Source organism: Taeniopygia guttata, chromosome 2, assembly GCF_048771995.1.
Source record: "Taeniopygia guttata chromosome 2, bTaeGut7.mat, whole genome shotgun sequence".
Lineage (NCBI taxonomy): Eukaryota > Metazoa > Chordata > Aves > Passeriformes > Estrildidae > Taeniopygia > Taeniopygia guttata.
Window position 1 is genome coordinate 65,967,368 of NC_133026.1, and position 25,287 is coordinate 65,992,654.

The following is a 25,287-nucleotide window of genomic DNA, read 5'->3' on the forward strand; positions in this document are numbered from 1 at the left end:
TCCCTGACCCTGCAGCCTGACCTGCTGACATCCCTCTGGCTCCCACGCTGCCATAACTTGGGGGTGACCTCAGCACATGTTTGTTTATCCTGGAATTAAATGGGTATGTGGGGACTTTACTGGATCTGCCTTACACTGCCCAGCCCTTAAGTTCAGATATCCACACAGCAGTCACAAAGGGACAGCAGATGGGGTGGGATCGGCTCCATGATGCTGTCCAGTGGCAGCCAGCTACCCTGGCCATGAACTCCTTCAGGCATCCAGGACATGGGCAGCCTCTGGGGAGATCACCATCTTTCTCACTGTCCCACTACATGTTTTGAGGGTTTTTTTGCATTCCAAAGGGTTTCACAGTGAAAGAAGGTGGTGTTGGCACTCAGGTTTGAGTACCCAGGTTTCTGGGGACCTGGATCTCAGTGGTTTCCTGCAGTGCCATGTTGTATTGGTGAAAGGAGAGGCCACCAGGTCAAGCAATACCTGTGTGTGAACAGGGGCTCTCACGAGTTCTTTGTTTCTTAGAGAAACAACTACAAAATTCATCTCAGGCATGATCACTCACAAAACTTATAAACTTTTGGAGGCAGCCAGAATTGACCCATCCTTTTTTATTGAGAGGGGCAGGGGAAACAATCTCCACTGGTCCCAATTACTCTGTTCACTAGAAAAAATATTCCTGTGTAATGACCTCAGTAGGGAGTGATCAGCTCCTTTTGTGTATTAAATTGAACCTCTGGGGGGACATTAGACCCTCTAATTCGTATTTCTCAGATGCAATTTAAGTCTTTCATCAAAAAACCTCATAATATCTGAGCACTGGGATACCCAGTAGATTAATTTTCATGTGGAAGATGAAAATAGCCAACAACATGTTAACAAATTCCATGGGGAGACCAATTGTAATGATATAAATAATCTAACATGGGTACAAACTTGAAAATATGCTTCTTTATGGATCGCTGAGAACAAAAAGGCTATTTTAAACATTTTCTTTATATTATGATAGAGGTGGGGAAAACCTCCCTAGCCTGCTCATTAAGAATGGAGTACATGAGCAGTTTCCAAAGGTCAGAGCCCCAAAATGATGCATCTCTATTTCTTACTCAGCTAAAACTCCCTGTCCCAGGAATACTGCTTGCATAAGTTGTCATCACTTCTGCTGCATTAAATTGGCTGAGGAAAGGACAGGTTTGCATGAGTAACAACTTTCACTTAGGGATAACTGCAGAGAAGAACATTGCTTCCTGTGCAAAGAACTGATTCCAGATCAAACATCACATTTTGAGAAGCATGTGTATAATTTCCAAGGTTTGGGGTCTTTTCCAAGAATTGCCTGTGAGTGCAGGACAGCCCAAGCCTCAAAATGCTTCCTCCACCTGCATCCTGTGGGAGCCCTGCTATGATAGAAAACATCAGCACAAACAGGCCTGAGACACAATTTAGCCCCTGGAGTGGGTAGGCATTTTCTGATGGGAAAAGCAGCATTCCTCCCCTTCCAGCTGGACACTTTATCTAACACCATTGCTTATGACAGCACACTGATGGATGCATGTCTCAGTGGCAGTTCAGCTCCTGAGGAGAAGCAGAGCCTTTGGTAGGATTCTCAGCCAGACTGAGAGCTCAGGGCAAGGGAAGTTTCTGTGCAGCAAATGCAAAGCTACAGGATGATAGCCCAGGTCAAGGAGAGGGAGGATGTGGCTGAATGTAAAAAGGCGTGTCTGGGAGAAGAGAAGAAAATACAACAAATTATTTATCAAATAAACAGATACATTTGCAGTTCAAGTGATGCTAAAACATCTAGAAGTCTCAGAGAAGAATAATGGTATCATCAGAATATTAGGAGCTTTGCTTTAAATAATTTTAATTATAATTTTAAGCATAAACCCTGCTTTAGCAGTGTTCAGCATCTGTTGTTGTAACATTTTCCACTAGAACCCTTGGTTTTTGCATATCTCTACATATTTACTGCTATTAAAAAACATATGCAAAGATGCTTATCAGCCCCATCCAAAACATATTTTCTGGCATACAAATGCCTTAATCTATTTTTGTATTTAATCATCTATAAATAAGCAAACTAAGACATAGTAGATAGTGCACATGCAAGCCATGCATACATCAGGTACTAATTTTCAGCATGTACTCAATTTGTCCAAAAAAATTGAGCAGAATAAGCCTCCTAAGCCCTAGTTAGTTCATTGGGCTGAGGCAGAGTAGAGTTACCGTGGCCTATGAAAAACAGAACAGGAGGTCAGGACTATTTATGTCCTTCTCCTGATGGATTTGTGAAGGATAGAGTTTGCAAGGAGACGTGGCTGGTGAATGATGCTACTACACTGGAAAAATCACCTTGTGTAGACACAGCTATAGAGTGTGGGCTCAGCCTACAGGTACGGGTTATCCTGCTGAGGAAAGGCAAAAACCCCCAAAACTTGTGCTTTTTTCCAGAGACAGTCCAGACTGAGGAGACCTAACACATACTGCCACAGCCCAAGTGATGTGGTTAACCCTTTGAAGAGAAGCCATGATTTATCATCACTCAGTCCTAAACTCTTCATGTCTTGCAAGGTAGTAAATGAAATTGTTTATTTTACCAAAACCTGTCAAATCACTTTATCCCTGGAAAGCTGTCTGGAAAACCACAGAGGAGCTGTAACAGGCATGTCCACAGGCATGGGAGAAGCCAGCTCCCATTCACTCTGGCCAGGCCACCTGAAGCTACAGAGAAAGGCTCATAACAAGTTCTTATTTTTGTAATTGCAAGGACTATTTGCCATTTCCTTCTGCTCTCTTCTTCACTCGATCTGTGGATACTTTGATGTTGAGTTTATGTGGCTCAGTTTATGCAGAGCTCATCAACAGCCTGTTCCTGCTGCAATTCTCACCACCAGCCTGCTCTGGGAGAGCACCAAGGAACAAGAAAGAGGTGAACTGCCAGAGAAAAAGACCTATATGTTATGCAGGAACTCCTTTGTAATCAAGAATATCAAAAGGATAAAAGTTGATTCATAATAAATTCGGGAGGCTCTCTCTACATATTTTAACTGCCTGATATCTCATTGAAGAGACACTCCAGTCTCACTAAAACCTGCTGTTACACAAGCAAAGCACTCCAGCATTGATTTTTCTCTTGCTGAGGATTATGAATCAATGTGATTTAAGCAACTTTACTCCTGAGAGTAATGACCAGCCCCTGAAAGTTTAGCCAAGCACAGGAACTTTCTGGACAGAGGCAGTTTTGTACAAGTGCTTTTAATTATATTTGAAGGCATGGATTGTCCATTAATATTTGACCTCTAATTATATTTTTAAGAGGTGGTTCTATTGGAAAACAGTTATATTGTGAAGATGTGTGCAGAAACTTAAATGAAAGGAATTTTTTTTTAAGAAACTGTGCAACACTTTCTCTTGAATGAGCAGATCTATTTTTACCAGCAGGCCAGAGGGCCCTGCTCTGCACCATCAGCTGTGTCCTGAAGGCTTGTGAACCTGATATAGGAGTTGTGGTTATGAGTGTATAAACTAAAATGCAAGTAGCTGCTGCCCTGGCTTGCATCTGAAGGCACTGAAAGGCTGTAATTGCACAGTGGTAGCTGTGAGGTGCAAGAGCTGCTGCAGGCTCCCCTCCACCTGCATGCACATCCCATGGTTTTCCTATCAGCAGGACTAAGCTGAAGTTGCTCTAAGGCATCCAGCACCTGCTTGCTGTGCAATACTTCTTACTTAGGCAAGAGGGAGAACAAACCTTCCCTGCAGAGATCCCTGAGAGCAAAAATACAAACCGTAGCTATGGAGTGAGTGTTTAGTGCTGGAATCGTGAACGAATTTGCTTGGCCTTGCACTTCCCACTGCCGCAATCAGCAGCTGTTTGCTGTCTGTGATGGCTGCCAAACCCAGTGCCCTTTTGGAGAGCAAAGAGCCAGGCAGGGCCTTCCTGCTGCTGGCAGAGTTTATAGTTCTCTCTCCAGGATCCCACCACTTGCCCCAAGCTGAGAAAACCGTGAGTTTCTTTGCTGTTTATCATCTATCTCCTCTTTCCACTAACCCCCCCCAGTCTCTGAGCTGTCCAGATGTGCTGATATCATCCAGAGCCTTGCATAACTTTCCTCTTGGGGAAGAAAAAAAAAAATGCTGCAGTAGCAGTTCCTATGGAAATTTATTATTTTAATAAGATCCTATGAAGCACTCAAAACCAAACTAACAGCTGTTCAGAGACCAGTTGTTTTCCCTGAATTCACTGAATTTCTAGGTGAGCATGGACTTATGGGATATAAATTTGAACGCTTCTAAAACCAAAGCTCAGAAAACATTCAAACCAGAAACAATATCTTGATGAAGCCGAAAACTGAATTTAGCATTCAAGTCCCTGTTTTTTTTTCCCTCGGGACAGGACAGAAAAGATCACTTGTTTATTGGTCTGTTACTTATGGCACCAAATAGCTTTAGATGTAAGATAAGGAAATCTCTTGTGCTAGACTTAGGGCCAAATTGCAGAGGTATACCAGAGTTTGCATTAGGAAACCACACACACATATTCTCTTCTGTGCCTCCTACACAGCCTCTGCAGACTTCACTGTGCTACTTCTGATTTACACCAGCACAAGAAAATGGGAAACCAGTCCCTGAAGGGCAGGAAGGAGTGCAGGGTGATGACAGGAATCTGTAAAACCTTGCATGTTTGGGAGGGAGGTATGTAAGGATCCTTCATTATAGGAATTAAGGATCATAAAGCAGAACTAAAATGAACTAAAGGATGTATTTTCTTCACACCAAATACAAGTGAGCCACAGCAACTGGCTGTGAGATTCTGTGAACAATAAAGATCCTTTGTTTTCTGAAAACTAGGTAACTCAGCTACCTAGGAGAGCTACTACTTTCAAAGGCACCACCTCTCGCTCAGGAAGTCTCCTGGGACTCATGGGGGTGTCTCATGTTATTTCCTTCTCGATTCTCCTACTCCTTCCTAGGAATCTGCCTTGGACTGATGTTGGTGGCTTTTTGGTCTGACACAGCACAGTCCATGCATGTGGAAAGGGATTGTGGCAGCATGATATCCTTCCCATAACAAGGCATGCAGAATGCACAAGGGATCTGAATGGAAGCCCAAGGATTTGAAGGGGATGCAGTGTAGCACCTGGGCCCTGGATGAGGGTGAGCAAGGTGAGACAACTACTAGGAGAACGAATATATTTTTGGTTTTTCAGCCACTGGTTGACAAAAGCTCTCTGTAATCCCACTGAAAACCCTTGTGGCATCTCAGCTGTTCTTGGGTTTTGACTTTAAAGACTTGCCAAGATTTCAGTGGTTTGGATTTGTTGGTTTTTTTAAATAAAAACAGTGCCCAGGGTTATATTTACCATGCTTACTTTAACAGTATTTGGTGCAGAAGCTGTAGAAGTTTCTGTGTTATTGCATACACAGATGCACCTTAAGAATCAGACTGTTTATGCTACTGCCTGGAAAAAGTAAAAAGCATCCTGTCTTAGGACAGTGTTGTGAAGATTTTTTCACTTTGTCCTTTGTTTTGTTTTTCAGTTAAACATGTCATCCATGTAAACTGGACATCATGACAGGTGAGAAAAGGCCGCTTCCTTTGTCTTGTAGGTTCAGATGAAATTTATTTCCCTACATATCACACACAATTAAGCCCCAAACATTAGTCTTACAGCAGGTCTCTGCAGTATAATGCCTATAGATCTATGCCATCATCCTTCACAGGTTTGCAAAGGAGTGTGAGAACTAGTTACTTCCTTTGCTCACAAGGAAAGTGAGTGTAAACTGTTCAGAAACTGTGACCCTGGCAGAGTTTTATTTGTAGAAGGAAAGTGAACAAACTTGCTGGGCTGTGTGGGGAAAATCCACATCTTTTCAAGTCTGGCAGTGCTGCCCTTGTGCAGAGGTATGGGATGAGCTACTGAGATAACTCTGCTCCTCTCTGATCCCTTGAGTGAATGTCCCTGTATTGGGTTGGATGAGGCATTGCTGTCCTCCTCTGCATTCGGCTTTTGCAGCATCAAACACTGACAGCAGCTGCTGTCCTCATCTTTCCAGATTCCTTTCTGTGCATTCCCTCTACAACTAACTCACCCTGGAAGAGAAGGGGAGAAAGCTGAGAGTCCCCAAAATGTTGCCTTTTCTTGTCCAGAGCCAAGGAAACACCTGCATATTTTGCCACCTAGTAGTCAGCCTACCATGAACTCCCTCAGTTTTGTACAAGGCGATCATGAATGATGAAGGAAAAGGACTTTTCCAATTCCAACATACTTAAGCTATCTTTCTTGAGGGAAAATCTTGAGTATATATCTAATTTTACAGGCAATGTTGATTCCCACGGAACTCAGATACCTACAAGCCTTGCAGGGCACAATTTTCTCAGCAGTCCCTGCATTTCCTCTACACACGAGTTTGAAGATGAACAGCAGAAGGAAGTGTATTGACCTGTCTGCCTGTCTGCCTAAAGACCTAAGCCCAGAAGAATAACTATGGACTAATTATTCCTCTCCTGCACCAGTGTGAAATGCTTTTAAAGAGCCGCTTGTGATCCTCTTATTTCAGCCACTGATGGCAGAGGAAGCCAAGGAGACAGCAGGACATGGCTGGAGACAGTGTCTTATCCATCTTAGGGAAAAAACACAGTATGCGTCCATCCTCTGGCTAAAGCTGACTGGACCTCCCTATGGAGGTGCCATTAGCTGGGTTGCTTCTTTCAGAGCCTCACAACAATGTGAGCTGAATCTGGGCCTGTAAAAGACATTCTTACACAGCTTTTAGTGACCATGTGTGCAGTGGCTTTAGGAGGTTCTGCACCTCCCCCACATTCCAAGTCCTTAAAATATTTCACCTCAGCTATGTGACCAGCTCTGCAGCCCTCTCCTTCCAGAGCTCTCTCCAGCTTTCTTCTTTTCCTCCCTTTCCCATCCACATCATGGCTATATCTGGCCTCACTTACCAGCTGTAATTTTCTTTTCCACAGGCTTATTTTCTTTCTTTTTTAGAACTGCACAACCCTTTGGCCTGCCAGTTGGAATGAGGGATGAAGATGTTAAAATAAGGGAAAAGAAGTCAGAGATATGCCTTTTTATTTATCATAAAAGCCAGACTTTTGGTTTAGCACAGAAAAACCTGGAAATCTAACACCCTTGTCCAGCAGCACTCTTAAATGAGCACAGCCATAGGTACAGTCCAGTGGGAGGAAGGAGCCAGAGCTGCCACCAGTTAATTACCCAGCCCACTAGGAAAGCTGCGACAAGCTCCTAAAACATGTTCAAGGAGAAAAATAACAAAAGGAAATCTGGTGGGATTGGGAGTTGACAGAGGCAAGGAAGGAATAGGTTATTTCAGAAGGATTAAAAGGTCAAAGGACTCAGTGTGGAGAAGCCAGACCAAATCCACCCAAAGCTGTTAGTATGGGATCATCTGAAAAACAAATCCAGGGGTTAATCCCTCAGACTGCTCAGGAGAGCAGTGCATGTCAAAGATGTACCCCCTCCTCCAGCTGGGCATGTCCTGCTTCTGGCTGAACACGTGAGATGACCCTTCTCATATGTCCATCCATCTGTGACACCACCTCATCCTTTGTCCCAGGTTTGCTCACTCCTTACATGCAAGCAAATGGAAACTTGTAGGGACAAGTAGGAAGCCCAAGGGTGAATTTTGTATCCCTATACTAAATACAGGCACTGTCACTCCATTCAAAAGGATGGTGTATCAGAGAAGAAAATAGCGAGCCTTCTAAGGCAGCTCCTGTCTTCTCAGTTAATAATTTGCTCTGCTTCCTGGCTGCATGGTGCATTTTGAAGAGTTGTGTGACCACCCCAAGGCCGTGAACCTCCCTGGTGAATGTCCCTCACCTCAAAGATATAAAGAGAAACACCAAAGAACCGCTTGCTCCACGCCTAACAATTTCAGTGGAGATTTTCAATTCCAATCCTAAATACTGCTCTCACACAGTATTGCTCTTAATAATGTCCTTACAGTCAAGGATAGGAGAGAGCTCTATACCCTCCATGGCATCTTCTGCTCCACAGGTGTCTCTTACAATTGTTCCTGCCAAACACAGCACACTTTTCACACTGCTCAGGTTAGCAAAATAGGCTGCAGAGCAGAAAAGAAATAGGTACCTGCTCCTGCTGATGACCCATGAGCCTGCCCACTTCATTTTTCTCGTCTAACACTTCAGTCTGAAGGGTATAAACTTGGTTGCATTTCCTAATAGACACAAATTCTCTAGAAGACAGAGCTTTTCAGCATCCTCAAAGCAAAACTCGAGGTTTTCTTTGGGATGCAGCTTTGAGAGAACATGTCTCAGTCAGGTCTGGATGAAGCCTGTATGTGAGGTCCGGATGGAGTCTCCCTCTCTCAGAGAGAGGAGCCGGCTTTGCTGCCTCTGCCGAGCCGGGAGGGCCCTGATGTGTGATGGGTCTGGCGGCATCTCCCGCCCAGCAAAGCCCAGCCCGAGGCTGCTGCTCCCGGCTCCCGGCTCCCGGCGGCAGATCCAGGCACCACCTAGAGGCACTCGTAAAACCCGGGAGGGGAAAGCGCGGCCAGCTCCGGCTCTTTTCCGCCGCGATAACAATGTAGTACGACGCCTATCACTAAAGTTAAGAGCGTCAGCATTCCCATTTTCCTGTTCCTTATTTTATCATAACAAGTTGATTCGTTTGAACAGTAAATGCAAGCCTGGAAGCCCTCAGGGAGAGAAAGCTGTGGGCAAAAGTTCTGGGAGGAGAAATGCAGCCCACAGCAAAAAGAATCCTGTGGGACAGTTTAATTGGAGTACCTCCAGAAGCCATGCAAGAGGTGCTCAGTTTACCAGTAACTTGTTTTAGGCACTTTTTTGGTGAAAGTCTCAGCCTCGATTCTTAGTTATTAAACAAATGCAGATTTCAATAATTGCTTGTTGTGGTCATCCACAGCATGACAGATTTTTAGTCTTGAATAGCTAAACAGCCTCTCCAGGTCAGAACAGACCAAGATTTTATCACTACTCAGGGAAAATCTATTTATCTTTTTTCCTCTGATGTCACTTCTTTTGGGAACTTGATACTGAGTTGTGGTATTGATTGACTGCGATGAACCACCTGCACTCTTCTCTTTGCATTCAGATTACCTCTCGAGAACCTGGTGAACTAGTGCTTTCAGAAAACATTCATATCTTAACTTACTACCACCCTCTCATTTTCTTCTTTCTAGATTGTTCTTCCTGGGTTTTTTTCTTTTTTTTTTTTTCCCTTTCTTTTTTGCAACCATTTTTTCCTCTATAAACCTGTTGCTGGCCCCTCCTAAGTAGGAATTTAAAAAATAATTGCTAGGTCTACAAAGGCAGAGGTGGTTTTATTTGTTTTGTGCCACAGGGTATGTGACATGAAGTTTATTGCACCACTGAAAGTCGTTATTATAATGAAGTACCTCTCCATAATAGGAACTGGAGACTAGCCCTGGATCGATTTGCACCTCCAAGTTGCTATTTTCCTACACTTGGTCTCCCTGACCAGGGAGAAACTTTCTAAGAAATGCCAACGGCCACTTTTAAGATTCAGAACAGCATCCTGTCTAATCTTTCTAACATCCTCAGACATGCAAAAAACATTACTAAACCCTTGTGGAGAGAGAACCACACCTCTGACAGATCTGAACAGAGAGAAGAAAAAATATTTCCCGAAGGAAATATTCCCGAATATTTCCATTAGACTAAGATCAAACCTGAAAAAGGGGAAATGCCATCTGATCCATGAAGCTCCTGAGCTTTGGATTTTATATGACAGAGGCACATTCCACAAGAGGTAAGTGGCCTCAGCAGGGTGACCATATGCACCTGTGAGCTCAGAAACATGAATTTCCTCTCTCAGAATTCCTCAGAATGCAATACCTCAAGAGATGTTTGAAATCCTTCTGTCACCTGCACTTTGTCAGGTACTGGCATCCCATGAAAGGACACACACCGAACCCTGATGCTGCAGACACTCGAGCATGTGCTTAAAGACATTCTCAAAGCCAGGGGAGCTGGCCGTGCAGTTAGCACCACTGAGCACAGGTTATCTGTTCAAATGAGCACTGCAGCAGGGACCTTGCAGTTCCAGCAGCTACAGGGATCTTCTGCTGGAACTGTCTCTCTTGAGTGGCCCTCCATGAATGTATATTTCTTCCATGTACCCAGATCTAGGGCTTGACTCTAATTTTTTTGTTCTTCATACCACTTTATTGTTTGTGGTGCTCTGGGACTAACTCAAGTGTTAATGTTACATTTCAGAGAGGATGCAGCACTTTGTAATTCCTTCATTGCTTACCTGTATTTCTCATACTGTGGGCTAATGTGTTTGCTCCATAACTCTGGGCTGTCAAATAACCTTTGGGAAAACCATGCCCTTGCTGATAAGACCAAAGAAATGAAAAATGAAAAAAAAAAAAAAAAGGCTTTGGCAGAGCAGTTTCTATTGCACACACTAATCAGTGCCTCCTGTTGCTACAGTGTACTTTGATACAAGGAAGTGCCTGGCAGGTTTGCTATCTCAAGGCCGCAGCTCGCCTGCTGTAAGTGTTCCTCAGGAGGAGGATGAGGAGACAGAGCTCCAGTTCCATGGACTCTATGAACTGGTCTCTTCTGGGAAGGTGTCCCACTGCAGCCTGCCACAGGGTCCCTGCCCTCCTGGCTGCAGCTTTGGAGATGGGCAGTGCTGGCCCCGCTTGCTGATCTCCCAGCATTTCTCACATCACAGAGCCATTTGCGAGGTCCAAGAACCAGCTCCTTTACTGCACTTGATCTTTCACCCATTAATGTTCTGTACAGCACACATGGCAATGGTGCCATGGACACAGCAAGCAAGATCTTGGCTGAAAATAGAAACACAAAGAAACACAGAATGTTTGGGGTTTAAAGGGACCTTTAAGACCATCCATTTCCATGTCATTTCCAGGTCTGGGACATCCACCATTTCTCCAGACAACCTGTTCCAATGCCTCACCACCCTTATAATAAATAATTTCTTCCTTATGTCCAATCTAATTCTACCCTTGCCGTATATAATTGTTGCTGCTTTTCCTGTCACTATAGGTCTTCATAAAAAGCCTCTCTTCATCTTTCTTGCAAGCCAAGCCTCCCTTATATACTGAAAACACATGGTAGGGTTTCCCCAGAGATGCAAAGATTATTGTTTCCAGTAAAAGTCTCTCTTTTCTACCAGTGTTGGAAATCCCACCTTCTCATTGCAAAGAATATCTTACACAATCACAAGCAAACTTCATGAAAACAGGATGCTCTTTCATTCAAGTGTCACAACCTATATTTCTATTAAATGAAAGAGTGGAAAATTGCAAATACTAATGGCAGCAAAGGGTAGGTGCCCTTAGGTGGCCTGCTTCTTCCTATTCTTATAATAAGGGTAAGTGGATGGAAATGAAACATAGATCTGCTAATGAACATGGCGTAATTTTTCTAGAGAAGGGAAGTGAGGATTTCTTTTTTTGTCTGATTTTAAACCATTTTCCTGTCAAGATAAGTGGGTTTTGAGAGGGTCACTTTGTCTTGAAGGTTTTGATTTCCACTTTGCCAGGGAAACAAGCAAGCTGCAAAGAAACAGACAAAGTTTTGAACTGTGTCATGTGGCCCAATTCAAAGAGGGAAGCTCTTTGAATCATCAGAGGAAGCAAGGGGTTTTCTTCTCTTTTCCATTGTACAAAATAACACACTTTCAAAATTTACTGTCACTCTAATCTTTCTGGGAAAAGAGGCAGTTCTGGTAACCAGTGGCTGAAGCGAAGTTAAAAAACTTGTTGTCTGGATCAAAATCCTTGAGAAAGGAGGCCTTTCTCTTCTTTGCATTTGGCCTGGGTATCTTCCCAATTAAATTTTTCATTGTCCTAGAGAAAAGTGTGATTTAAAAGCCTTTTTAAAAACTAGCTGTAAAACTATATGGATAGCTAATAATTGAAATGTGTTCAAAACACAATGCTAAACTCTGTTGCAGTCAGGTTTGAACCCTCCTTACTATTCTGTCCTTCTAAAACTAAAATGAAACTGCTTTCATTGTTTCAGATTGTGTGAAACCAACTTAGCTTTTCAGAAAGATGCTTTTCACTTTGAAAGGAAATATGTCTGCAAGAATTTGAAGAAAGCTGAGCTGTTCTGTCAGCTGATGGTTTGACCTATATTGTGTGATATATGCAGTTCCTATTTTCAAAAGATTCATCATAGACCCATTGTATGACGCTGATTGTTTCTGTTGAAATTGAAACCAATGCTACAGTTTTTTATCATAATCCTGTTAAGAAAGGTAGAATATGTTCGTCTTTAATAATAAGAAGACTTCATTAGAAACTGTGAAAAGATGGTAAATGTTGGGGAGAATTGACACTAGGAAGCAATTATAAGGCTCACATACAGTTATGCCAGTGGTAACAGAGTAACTCCAGCTCAGCTAATCAGAACAGGATTAGTCAAAGGGCATTGCACATACAGGGCTGGTAGCAATGGCAGAAAAGTCTTCACCATCCACAAACTGTGTCAGCGCACAGACTGCCATTTGCTCTGCACCACATTACACCATCAGAGTAAAGTCCCAGGGGACACCTCTCCTACAGAGGCTTCCTCCACTTCAGCTGAATGCTTACAACTACAATCCTAAATGCTTAGAGAAAACTGAGGAAACTGCAGTGCCTTTTTTTGACATGCCAAGTAAACCTGCTTGAAACAGTAAGAACAGAGAGGTCTGGCTGCAGGCACCAAGACCGCAGTGGAATTACCGGGGGCACCAGCTCAGGCTGTGACAAGAAGTCAAAATGGAAATGACTGGTGAAAAATTCGTAATAGAGACATGCCTCAAGGACACTTAGCGAAAGCAGCCAGAAATGCTGGCCTCATTCTTATATGCTATTTGTCATATATGTCAAATATCGACATACAGCCCTGGCAGGCATCTTAGCATTTTAGTTGCTCATGGGAACCTGGAGACATTTATAGCCCCTTCCCTTGCTGTGGTGCCTCATCCCCACACCTTTCCCAGGCACTTGGTGGTGTGCTGGGGGAGTGCTGATGCCACAGGTGGCATGCACGCTTCAGAACAGGCTCGCTCTTGCAACTAAAGGCAAGGGGTGGAGTCTGTAAGGTAATCTTAGCTCAGTGCTAGAGCATCATCTATCCTCAAGCTGCTATTCCTGTTTTCTTGGCCTTGACAGGTCACAAAATCTCCTTGTCAGTGTCACCAATGAGTAATTGCCATAACAAACTCTGGATCTGTGTGGTCTATATTTTGCCTCAGACGTAGATATTTTAATGTGTATATGTCCCATGTAAAAGAAGAGGGTGTCCCTCTTATTGTCCCTTTATAAATAAGGAGAGTTTATGAATTTTATTTCTTTTTAAAATAACTGTAGTTAGTCTAGAGTTTCTCTCCTCTGTCAGCTCTCGGTGTAATTTGTTCAAGCTGAGACCAGGTGTAAGAAACAGCTGGAGCATGTTTAGTGCAATGTTTCCTCACAAAGCAGCCTTCTCCTGGGAGAAACAAGAGCAGATGAAGATTTGGAACTGCAGCTGGAGAGACATGATCAACACTTCGTCTACACACAAAATATACTTTGGTCAAAAAAAAAAAGACAAGCATATGCCCAAATAGACAAGAAGATCTTTAGTGCTAGAAGCACTGGCTTGTAATAAAGCTACTTTCCTGTCCATTTTCCAGGCAGTCATGCACAGAAGTGTATTACTAAAGGGTTTGGGAACAAAGCAAGTACCTGGAACAGGAGAAAAACAAGCCCACACCCATGGCTCAGGCTGCACTTAAACCTGTGGTGTTTCCTAGCCTGTACTCATTTCTCTCAGAAAGTAAATAATGGAAAAAGCAAGCCACTCATCAAACCCCAGGCTCAAAACAGAGGGGAAAAAGCAGTCTCAGAGGGGCTACATGCTCTTGGCCAAAGGACTCTGCTGTAAAGAAAGTTCAACACCATTCTTGGAACAATGCATTTTTCTAAGTACCTTCATTTCTGCAAGGCTTTTATGCACTCAGGAAAGGGTAGAGCCAGACAAGCCTCAGAAATCTACTGACCTGAGTCTTTGGAGACTCATTCAAAGGTGGAGCAGGCCACATGGCAGGTGGAAAAATTAGGCATCAAAAGTCAATTATATTAAATTCCAAGAAGCACCTCTGAGCAAACTTCAGGAAGACCTCACAAGTACCTTTTCTGAGCAAAGCAACATAAAATCCAAGTGGTAGACAAATCAAAATAGAAAAAAATCAGTTTTGATAAACAAACCTCTATGTACTGGAAAGGCTGACGATGTAGTAGGCAGGATACAGGACACGGGTTCGAGGAACTCAGCTCATTTCTCCACTCCCTCATCAATTTCTGAGGAAACCCTGGACAAGTCACCAGCTTGGATTCATCCCAAGCTATCTCTAGACATTAAGAAGAGGATGGTACCTAAATTTAGGACAGTCAGCACCTTAGGACCTATTCCATACTCCAGAGGACAATTCAGACATCAGGTGAACCAAGATGTTAATCTAATTTAGAAAACATATCCACTGTCTGATGGCACAAGTACTGTCCTCCATGCTTCAACTCTCAGCTCTGGACACTGGGAGAGCATCACTGATTTTTTTGACAAGGCCATGGGAAAGTGACTATTATTAAATAACATGAAACTCTGAAATGCCCGATTGAGAGAGGTATCAGTTAGAACAACTGCTCTTAGTGATTTTCTTCTGAAGATTTTCTAATTGGAAGCATGGGCTTTGAGTTGCTTGCAAGCCAGACTTGCCAAGAAGTGAGTAAACAAACCTGATAAAGCACATTTTCTACTAACTGTTATTTGCAAATAAGTGTTCTGTCATATGCTGCTGTATTCACAGAAGAGGTTGTATACAAAACTAGATCTGGTTTTCTGGTTAGTATTTTCCTATTCTTTGCTAAAACCTTCTATTGCAGTCCTTCCACTAATCTCTTGCACTTATTGATGTTACTATTTACGTAGTTAAACTCTTATTTGCATAACTCTTTCCTAAGAGGCTGATTATAGACACATGTAACCTCTTACCATCTTTTCACACTTTTAGAAGACATAGTTCATGCTGTCTGTATTTTGAACTTGAGTTATGGAAAGGAACTGAAGAGCACACAGATACATTTCTTTTTTTCTAAAGCAAACTCAAGAGTCCAAACATAGCTATGAGCATATATCACAGTCCCGTGGCATCAATCCAGCATTTTGTGTCTGACATGGCTGATGTGTCTGAAAGAGACCAGGCATAAGATAGAAAGCTCATTCTCTGGAGTATTTCCCACTGTAAGATTTTCTGGGCCAGAAGTAAGGTCTTTGCCTTTTAACTTCTACTAATGTTGAGAATAACATGAGAATTGGGTCAATTAAAAAATTAAATCCAAATTAAGCACCACCGTACAAATTGCTCGTAGCATGAAGGGCTATGGATTGAATTCCTTTGGGGCCTCTGTGTGCAGGATCCTGAGCTACCACAGCAGAAATGATCACCCACCTGAGCCACCCTGGCACCTCACATGACACACCCTTGGCAGTACCTCTGTCACCTTCACACGGCCTGGGTGGGAGGGCTTAGGTCACCTGCCCGTATTCCACCCACGGAGCGTAACCTTTTGCCGTGCTCCTGGGATTCTGTTTGCTTGCTGCCCCTGCACCAGCAGATGCAGGGTGAAAGATGGAAACAGGAGGAACTGCTACAGCTTGCTGGGACAGGGGGCAGCCAAGTGCCTCCAGTGCCACTGTGGTTCACTTCAGTGGGAAGTGGACACTCTTTCTCCTACAATATCATGGCAGAGATGGACACTGAAGTAAGAGAGAAGTTCCTGTTAACTATCACCCAAAAGTTACATGGATTCTTTATTCCCAGGCTATTTAAGTCTTTCCCTTTTCCCACCTGATGTTTCCCTCATTTTAAAGATGACTTTACTTCCAGGGAAATATTTTCCTGTTGCTTGCAGTCCTTTGTTGTGGAAAGCATAAGTAGGAGGAAGGTTTCACAACAGGTTTCATCCTCTGAAACCTGAATCTCTGCAAACCATCTTACTTTTTTTTTTTTCTGGCAATAACAATTTTAGCCCTGGGAGAAACTGTGAACTTTGCTCAGTAAAATTCAGCTTTAAGTGGAGTTTGATTTTTGTATTTTAAATGGTATTTAGTCATCGACACATGATGTCAGGAAGTGCATGGTCTGGACGTGCTTTCTGATAGAGGCTTTCCTCCATCAAGGGTCATATAGCTGCAACTTTCCTCCCTAGCTTAAATGCAATTTTGTATGTGGAGTGAATTTTGGAAAGAAAATTATCATTGGTGATATTGGATATGGTCCATTTGTGCCACATATTACAAACATGTAGGGCTGAGGTTGCTGGATCACTGGCTGTCCTTATTCCTCTCCTCATCACTTTAATAAGTCTACAGGTATACTGTGAGACAGGCACCCATGCTAAACCTCACTAACTGGAGATGGGGAGAATGAAGAAAGTTGGTTTGCAAGAAAATAGATTTCTGCCTAAGAACTCTCACAGCTGTAAGGAGAATAAAATACATTATAGAGCTGGGTAGTGACAGACGAGAATAAGGTAATTTTCAAGAGCTCAAATTATCATGGAATCCTAGAATGGTCTGGGTTGGACTAGACCGTTAAGATCATTCATTCCAAGTCCTCTTCCACTAGACCAGGTTGCTCAAGCCCCATCCAACCTGGCCTTCAACACTTCCAGAGATGGGCATCCACAGTTTCCCTGGGTAATCTGTTACAGTGCCTTACCACCCACACAGCAAAGAATTTCTTCCTATTCTAAACCCACCCTCTTTTCAGCGTACAGCCATTCCCCTTGTTTAATCTCTACATGCCCTTGTAAAAAGTCCTTCTCCAGCTTTCTTGCCCCCCTTGAGATATTGAAGGGCTGCTCTAAAGACTCCCTGAAACCGTCTCTTCATCAGGCTGAAGAACTCTCTCAGCCTGTCTTCACAGGAGAGGTGCTCCAGCCCTCTGAGCATTTTCATGGCCTCCTCTGTATTTACTCCGACAAGTCCATGTCCTTCCTGTGCTAGGGATCCCAGAGCTGGATGCAGCACTACAGGTATGCTCTCACCAGAGCCGAGTAGAGGGGCAGAATCATCTCCCAGCTGCCCACACTGCTTTTGATGCAGCCCAGAATACAGTTGAATTTAGGGGCTGGAAGCATGTGTTGCCAGCTCACATCAAGCTTCTTATCCCCCAAAACCCCCAGTCACAGAATCACAGAATGACAGAATATGCTGAGCTGGAAAAGACCCATCAGGATCATTGAGTCCAACTCCTGGCCCTGCACGCGACACACCAAGAATCACACTGTGTGCCTAAAAACATTGTCCAAATGCTTCTTGAACCCTGTCAGGCTTAGTGCTGTGACCACTTCCCTGGGGAGCCTGTTTCAGTGCCCAACCGCCCTCTGGATGAAAAAAACCCCAAGTCCTTCTCCTCAGTACTGCTCTGAATCCATTAATCTCTCAGCATGTATCTGGGTTTGGGATTGCCATGACCCCTGTGTAGGATCTTGTGCTTGGTCCTTCTGAACTTCCTGAGGTTTGCATGGACCCACATCCCAAGCCTGTCCAGGTCCCTTCTGCATGGCATAGTCAGCTCTTTGACTTGCATGTTATGTAAAAAAATTGTGTCTTGTATAAAAAGGGGTACAGGCAGATGGGACAGCCCTTAAGTGGAAAGTAAGGTGCAAGAGGGGCAGTGAGGAAAGTAAGAGGACAAGTTATACAACTTTCACTTAATTGAGAATAGTGTTTCAAATCTGCAGAAAGCAGCTTGTTGCTCTCCTTGCTCCCTAGACAGAAAGGCACAGTTCTACAGTCTCCTTTTATTGTTTTGCTGATAAGCAGGCATTTCTTTCTGACACTAAACAAAATGTCCTTTAGAAAAGTCGGTGCCATGGCCTTTTCCAGCTGGAACATTACAACCACAGCCTGACTGATCAGCTGAGTTTCTGCTCCTTAACGCAATGTCTCAGAGGTGGCTGCCCAAAGTGCTCCAGCTAGAAAGGGACAAAGCCTGCTGCAGGAGCAGCCAGGTTCAACTCCTGCTTCCACTCTTGTCCACATGGGCAGCAATGCAAATATGGTGCAAACTTCCCAGCTCTTGGGGTGATCTGGCTTGGCGTGCACTGGGACGACTCCTGGAGTACCTGACTTTGTGTTTCCATCCTGCAAACACTGACTGCTACCCAAAGTTTGGTCCTCTTCAGCAGATATTATAAGGCCCCTATTGTGACTCCTATTGTTGGACTCCTCCTTTAAACAGCTTTAAAATGGGCAAATTTTCCTTCTTTGATTCCCAAAGGGGATTTCTGTGTAGAACAAAGCTGATCCTGGTACCTCCCAGTGTCCAAGCAAGGGTCAGGATTACCCCTTCCTGGGGAAACCCACCTCCAGGCCTGGCAATCCTGGCGGCCTGAAATGACCCAGCCAGGCCACTGCTAACAAACGGAACATAAGTTTGTTTTTGCATTACTCAAGCAACAGGAATAGCTCGATTCTGGTTAGTCTCAAGATCTGAAAGTGAAGCTATCAAAAATCGCTGAATCAGAGGAAATGGATCTCTGACAACAATAATATTTATGATTTCTTATTAAAAATTGCTGAAGATGTTTTTGTTAGAAAAAGAAAAGTAGAAAAGAACACCATCTTCAGAAGTGCCTGCGATATGTTTGTTCCTTGTTACTCAGAGGAAACATACATGCTGTTTTTGCCAGATAACAAAATACTTTCTAACAAGGTATTCTGACAAGGCTGAAAATATCTTACACCAATGTGAGTCATTTTGGCTCCAAGTGCACATCTTAGAAAAAGGAATCTCAGGAAAAAAATCTAAATAAGCACTGGCATGAAAGACGGTCTTTAAGTGCCAGGCCTGGAAAGGCTATGCATATTTGTATTCAATGCAGAACGATTGCTATCTTTCAACCCACACAACTGCTTCATGTTTTTTCCTTTTCCCTTTTTTTTTTTAAATTTTTTGATTTTTTAAATTTTATTTTTAATGCCAAGAAAGAAAAAAGAGTCACTAAGTTTCTTCCCCAACTTTTGGGCGCTGGTAAAGTTCATTACTTCAGAGGGCTGTGATTACTCTTTGTATGTAGCTGTGTGACCCCTGCTGGCAGATTCTTATCATGACTGCAGTAATTCAAACACATATGTACGGATACATTGGCGTTCTGGGAAATCCTGCCCTACATACACAAGGAGACATAATACACAAAACGATATGATCCCTGCTCTGGAAAATAAACTCCCACGCTGGAAAGTTGTGGAAAAAAAAAATTTGTATAACCCAGCTTTCTCCACTCACAGATGTTTTACAGGACAGTTTTTAGAATACCTTTGATAAATAGATATGACCATCTCAGGATGGGGCCACTGGTGTTTATTCGGCATAATGGTCTAAATGTTCATTATTGCTCGGAAAGCCCCTACACTTCATCCTGTTAGAAGCAGGGAGGTTACACCGAGGAAAGGATTAGTCTCCACTTGCATTCCATTCTTGTACTCCTTCTCATACCATCTGCTAACATCCATTGTGGCAGAGAGGATACCAGCTAAATGGACCTTTATTCTGACTCAGCACGGCTGCAGACAGTCTGTCCGCTATGATACAGGGGCACAGTATAATCTGATACTTCGAAAAACTGGCCATTCACCTGCCAGAGCACAATGCAACTTGCACTTAACAATCCCGCTCTTTGTGATATCCAAGGTCATCTCTATTATTACAGTACAGTGCACGGAAATACCACAAATACCAAGAGAGTCTTATCTATTTATCATAGGTGAAACTGGCACGCTTTGCAGCACGACGGCTCCACGGCGGATCACAGGCATTTTGAGTTCACTTAATTGAGTTTATAGTCAGGGGCTGGCTCCCTCAGTTGGGACCTCAGTGGATTCCATGCATATCTCTATCTGTCATGGCCCTGCTGCAGCCACTCCTCAAGCGTCCAGCTTCCACACTGACTCTGCTCTTTGACAGAAGGCTGAATACAAGAACATGCCAGAAAAAACACTTTGCCAGAATTAGTGGTGAGAGCCAAAGGCGAAGAGTAGGCACAGATCTTCCCTCTTTCCCTCCCTACCTGGCTTTACACACCTGCTTACACCCAAAACATGCTACGTTTAGCACCTTGCCCTACCACGGCAGAAAAGGGAGATAGATTATACCCCAATGCGCCGCCGCTGCTGCCAAACTCCTGAGACCCCAGACCCACCTGACAGGGTCTGAGGGGAGCAGGGCAGGGTCCAGCGCAGTCAGGCATCCATCATCCCGCATAAGGGACCCCCGCGTCCCACTGCTGAGTTCTCCCCAAGGCAGTAGCAGGAGCAGCAGGTGGAGCCCAGAGCCTCGAGTCCTGGAGCCCTGAAGCCTTGAATCGGTGCACCTTTAAGCCCCGCAGCCCTGAGTCTTGAATCCCTGAACCCCTGAATCTCCGAATCTCGGAATCCCCGAATTCCCGAATCCCGGAGCCCAGAGCCGCCCTCAGGTGCGACGCGCGGGCAGGGCGGCCCCTGGCGGCCCCTGGCGCCCCTCCCCGCCCCCGGGGCGCCCCCGGCCCCCCTCCCGCCGCCGCCGCCGCCCCCCGCTCTTGAAGTTTGCAGGCGATTTCCTTTCCAGCCCCGGCCTTATCTCGGCCCGCACGTTGCCGCGCGGTGACTAATAGGAGAATAACATTGTCTCGGGATAAAATAGCGCCGGGGCTGTTTACCCGCTCCATGGGGGTTCGCTATAAAAGGGCGCCGGGGACCGCCGCGCCAGCCAGACGCGCCGGGGCGCACCGAGCCGCGCCACGCAGGGCACCTTCCACGGCGCTCCGTCCCCACGCCGGGAGACACTTTCTCCGCTTTTCCCTCGCCTTTTATTAATTTTTACCCTGTTTCCCCTCACTTCTTCCGTCCGCCCTCCGCCGCCTGCTATGGATTATTGCCACATGATCGTCTCGCTGCTCTTCGTGCTCTGCCCGGGGCTGCTGCCGGCAGGTAGGTGCCGGTCCGCTGCCGCTCGCCTTCGCCCGGGGCCGGCCCCGCGGGGGCTGCGGGGTCGCAGCCGGGCTCCGGGGAGGGCTGCCCGAGGGATGCAGCGGGAGGGGATGCGCGGGTGCCTTGCCTTGCCTTGCCGCGGGTGCTGAGCTCTGCCGCTCCCTCCCGCAGCCCCCGGAGCCGAAGCGGACGCCGCGCCGCCCCCCGCCACCGCGCACCGCCGCGCCCGGCGCTGCTCCTGCTCCTCGCTGATGGACGAGGAGTGCGTCTACTTCTGCCACCTCGACATCATCTGGATCAACACCCCCGAGTGAGTGGAGTGCAGGGGTTTCAGCGGTTCCCCAGTGCCGGGTTCCCCTTTGGTTAGGAAGAAAGGGAGGGAGGTGTGAAGGCGAAAATTAAGAACCACAACCCCCCTGCAGAGATGGGAAGGGGAGGAAGAAATAGTTGTTTGCACAGTTTCTCCTACTGCTTTAACCTCCTGCTCCTACTTTTCTAACACATTTAGCAACGAGATGCACCAGAAGAAAGCGAGCAGGATTTGGCCACACAGATCGAGCAGATAGCTCCTAATAGCCCTAGAACACCTGCCCACCTAAAATCTGGGCAGCAGTATTTCCATTGGGTGCTGCTCAGCAAAGACTGCAGGATACTTTTCACTATGAATCAGACAAAATGCCAAAGGCTTGATTTTGCCAGCCTGCATTTGAGCAGTTTTCTTTCTGACAAGTTAGGAGGTTGGAAGGAATATTTTGACACCGGGTGGCTCTAGCTGCCTTTCACTGCTCTCTGCTGCAAATTAATGCGTCCCACGTGTTAATAGGATTATGCACAGTATCCATTTCTATAGTCTCCTCACCAAAAAGTAGTGAGCCGGACTCTCACCTAAGGATGCAAACACTTGACTAGTGATTTCTTCTGCTGCTAGGTTTCCTCTGAGAGAGAATCTGTTCTTCACTTTCACTGCTTCTTTCAGTGTTGGCAGTAGACAAAGTTCAAAGAGATGAGGTTTTATTGCTTTCTGTTGCATAGGGAGGCACAACAGCCTTGTGAAATCACAATTAAAAGGTCATTATCCTTGTCAGTAGCCATGCTAATGAATATGTTGCAGGATCATCAGAAGCATTTGCATGGAAACTGTGACTAATGAGGCATTCCCAATCCCACAGCCTTTACTCCTGCAATCAATGCTGTTGATAAGATTGCCCAAAAATACCCCACAGTGTTTTGAAGGCACAGAATTATTTAAATGACTTTTATGTTGTCTCTTTGATCATAGGAAGACTGTTCCATATGGTCTGGGAGGCCCTTCTCGACCCAGAAGATCACTGAAGGACATGGTGCCGGAGATGCTCACTGAACCAAGCAGCAGATGCCGATGTGCCAACCAGAAAGACAAGAAATGTCTGAACTTCTGCCAGGCAGGCAAAGATCTCTGGTGCGTCTCTTGTTGCTACTCTTTAAAAGGCAATGCATGTGAAAGGGATGGATTGTGGTGCACTTACTCATTTTGGCACTTGCTGAGCGAATACTCTCCCCAAAGCCTTGCCTCCTACCTGAGTGCTCATACTTTTATGATACATACTATGGCTTGGCCCAGAAAGATTGCTTATTACATGCCTTGAGAAGTGGTTGATGAGATGCCTCACCTTGTGGACTGCAGACTTGGCTTTTTTTTTAACAGCAGAACCTTTTCCCTTTTAACAGGGCTCAGTCCACAGTGGAGAAAACCTCATGGCACCGCATCAAAGCCGGCAATTGCTTTGGACCCAAATGCATGAACCAACAGCTTGTTGACAGCAAGAAAATGAAGCGGTGAGTTTCTTCTCATCCTGTTGTAGTTCCCTAGAGCAGCAATAGAGAGCACAGTTCACCTGCCTTCGGGTCATCCTGAGCTTAGCTGGTGGTTTCAGTTTGAGAGCTATGGAGAAATCAGTGAGGATATCTTGGGGCTTTTCTTCATGCTCTGGGTTTTTAGCTTGTGAGGACACGGGCCCTGAGCTCAGCACCCATCTGTCCTCTGCTTGCATCCAGTGCTCAGCCATATTCCCATGGAAAAGTATGGAATACAGAGGTTTGCCTGTACTAAAGAAGATTCTTTAGTGCTCCTTTCACAAGCAGAACAGGACTTATGGGAGCAGGCAACCTGATGATATTGAATGAGACTTAGGCACTGGAAGTCTTAAATAATTTTTTGAAAGTGGGGCTTGCTTACTTGAAAAATGCACCTATTCATTGGAAGTAGGATCAGGTTTACCTAAAAGAAACAGCACAGACGAAACATAAAAAACCACTGGAGACCTCCTGACTGGTTACTTAAAGAACTCTAGGGCATCTATATTTGAGTGAATATTTTAATTTAATGTTTGCATTGAAATTATGAATACAACATTTCAAGTATCTTAAGTTATCCTAATTCTGAGGTATAGCGAACAGCAGTTTATTAGGATCCTATGGTAGAAACTAGACTGAGATTTATTTAAGCAAAAACTAAGTTTTTTCACGCTAGAGATGCATCTTTATTATCACAATGCTAAATTGTACATTTCTTGATTTTGCAGGCTGGAAGCCATTGGTAACAGTATCAAAGCTTCCTTCAGTATCGCAAAGCTGAAGGCTGAGCTCCAGAAAGGGCGAAAGCTCAAACACAACAGGGCGAACAAAAGGCAAAGCGTCAGGGAAAGCCTGAAAGCATCCTAGTGGGGAGATCACCTGAATCTTTCTCCACAACGCTTGCTGACAAAGCATCGCGAAAACTCTGTCTTGACTCCAACATTCCATGATGGCAAAGGCCCCCTCTGTCCAAGTGTTTGCACAGTGGAGCAAAGTGCTTAAGAAGTCCTGTATTTGGAGATATAATGACAAAGGATTTTATCATTTTGGAATTCAGGTGGATGGGTAGAAGGGCTGAAGGGAAATCTGCAGTAACATACATGAAAAGCCATCTGTCTGAAGAAATATTTGAATACTGCTTCTGGAACGTTACCCATCAATTGAGCAGCTTTCGGGGTCTACATCAAAAGCATCTCGCAAGGAAGACCTCACAGATATGCTTAGCAAGGACAGAAAGCAAGATCTGAGTGTACAAACTTCAAGAACACTACCTTTTGATTAAAATGCAAAAATGAAAGCCACAGTTCTACTTTAATCAGGACTGACTGCATATATACATGTCTACCTCGCGTACTGTTTGTTGCACTCCTGCTAGAGTATTTTTACACCTTGTTATTGCCTTTACTAATCAGCTGCAACCCTTTGCCTTTTTTCAGAAGTCTAGTTTACTTGTACAACCAGAGTTATCTGAATGTGGGTTAGGCACTCTGATTGTTTGCATAGTCAAAGTCCTTTGGCTTTGGATACCAAAGGGACTCTTCAACATAAAATAAAAGTTATCGAGGACACTACTAATTTTCCCATAACAAGGATATTTGGTCAACTGAAGTTCTAATAATAGAGGTTGTTGTGTCTTACATGCTACCAAAAATGCACTGAAGTGGGGATGTACCAGAGGCTGTTGCAAGATTTATTCAGGGCCTTGTTTGGTGGGAATACATTGAGACAAAGGGTTGTTTTGAATTAGAGTCAAAAGGCTAATATTGGGTGAATGTTTATAGCAGTGAATTTGTTCACATTGTTGAATTTGCAGAAAAGTTGAATCTTATGTGCTTATTTTTGTGTCATGTATTTATATTCACACAAGTTCTTCATTATATTTACCATGTTGAATACACATTGAAGTAGGCCATATTGGTCTATGCATGTTTTATGTATTTCTGTATGAAATTGGAAAATGCTTTATGCCTATCAAGGTAAATATCTAAATATCTTCAGAAATAAATATTTTTAATTACTGTATTAGCTTGCTTTTCCTTAGTCTGTGGCTCTATGATCATGGTGGTGGTAGATTGCCCCACGTACAAAGCTGACCTAGGTGAGGTGTGTGCACATGACTGCCCTGCTGTTAGACAAGCCAGATCACAGGAATCAAAATTTGTGCCAGCTGTGAGACAGCAGATGACACTTGTTCTAGCTGCAAGGTTGCTCATCAGGTCTTCATGGCAAACTCTAAATTGGACAACTGAATTTATCCTGGAGCACTCTTCTCACATGTATGATGTACTAGAGCATTAAAATAAGGGCATTAAGGATGTGGGTATAGATGAACTAGAGGGGAAAACGCACACACTGGAAAACTTGTGGGCTGTATTGAACTAGGCAATGTTACTTATTAGCATGCTATACTAAAAATTTTCAGCCCATTCCATGCAAAGTGAAGA

General features: G+C 44.3%; 1 protein-coding gene and 1 long non-coding RNA gene across 5 annotated transcripts in view; one reads left to right on the forward strand and one right to left on the reverse strand.

Annotated features, from left to right (window-relative positions):
• The window catches only part of LOC121469481 (uncharacterized), a 52,133-nt gene extending 31,091 nt beyond the window's left edge, over window positions 1-21,042 (reverse strand). For all 4 annotated transcript variants that reach the window (XR_012053899.1, XR_005979569.2, XR_012053901.1 and 1 more), the window contains exon 1: window positions 20,904-21,042. This is a non-coding gene — a long non-coding RNA (uncharacterized lncRNA). The remainder of the gene's footprint in view (window positions 1-20,903) is intronic.
• On the forward strand, window positions 20,876-24,865 carry EDN1 (endothelin 1). The gene is made up of 5 exons (XM_002187644.7): window positions 20,876-21,010; window positions 21,182-21,320; window positions 22,290-22,448; window positions 22,718-22,825; window positions 23,572-24,865. Exons 1-5 carry the CDS (start codon window positions 20,947-20,949, stop codon window positions 23,708-23,710), a joined length of 609 nt encoding a protein of 202 aa, XP_002187680.5. The 5' UTR covers window positions 20,876-20,946; the 3' UTR covers window positions 23,711-24,865.
• The last annotated feature ends 422 nt before the right edge of the window (window positions 24,866-25,287 follow it).

Bases quoted from the DNA above. Each gene is read 5' to 3' on its own strand.
- EDN1 (XM_002187644.7), top strand. From the start codon at position 20,947: ATGGATTATTGCCACATGATCGTCTCGCTGCTCTTCGTGCTCTGCCCG. The intron at 22,449-22,717 runs GTGCGTCTCTTG...CCCTTTTAACAG, and splicing joins CAGGCAGGCAAAGATCTCTG to GGCTCAGTCCACAGTGGAGA. The intron at 22,826-23,571 runs GTGAGTTTCTTC...TTGATTTTGCAG, and splicing joins GACAGCAAGAAAATGAAGCG to GCTGGAAGCCATTGGTAACA.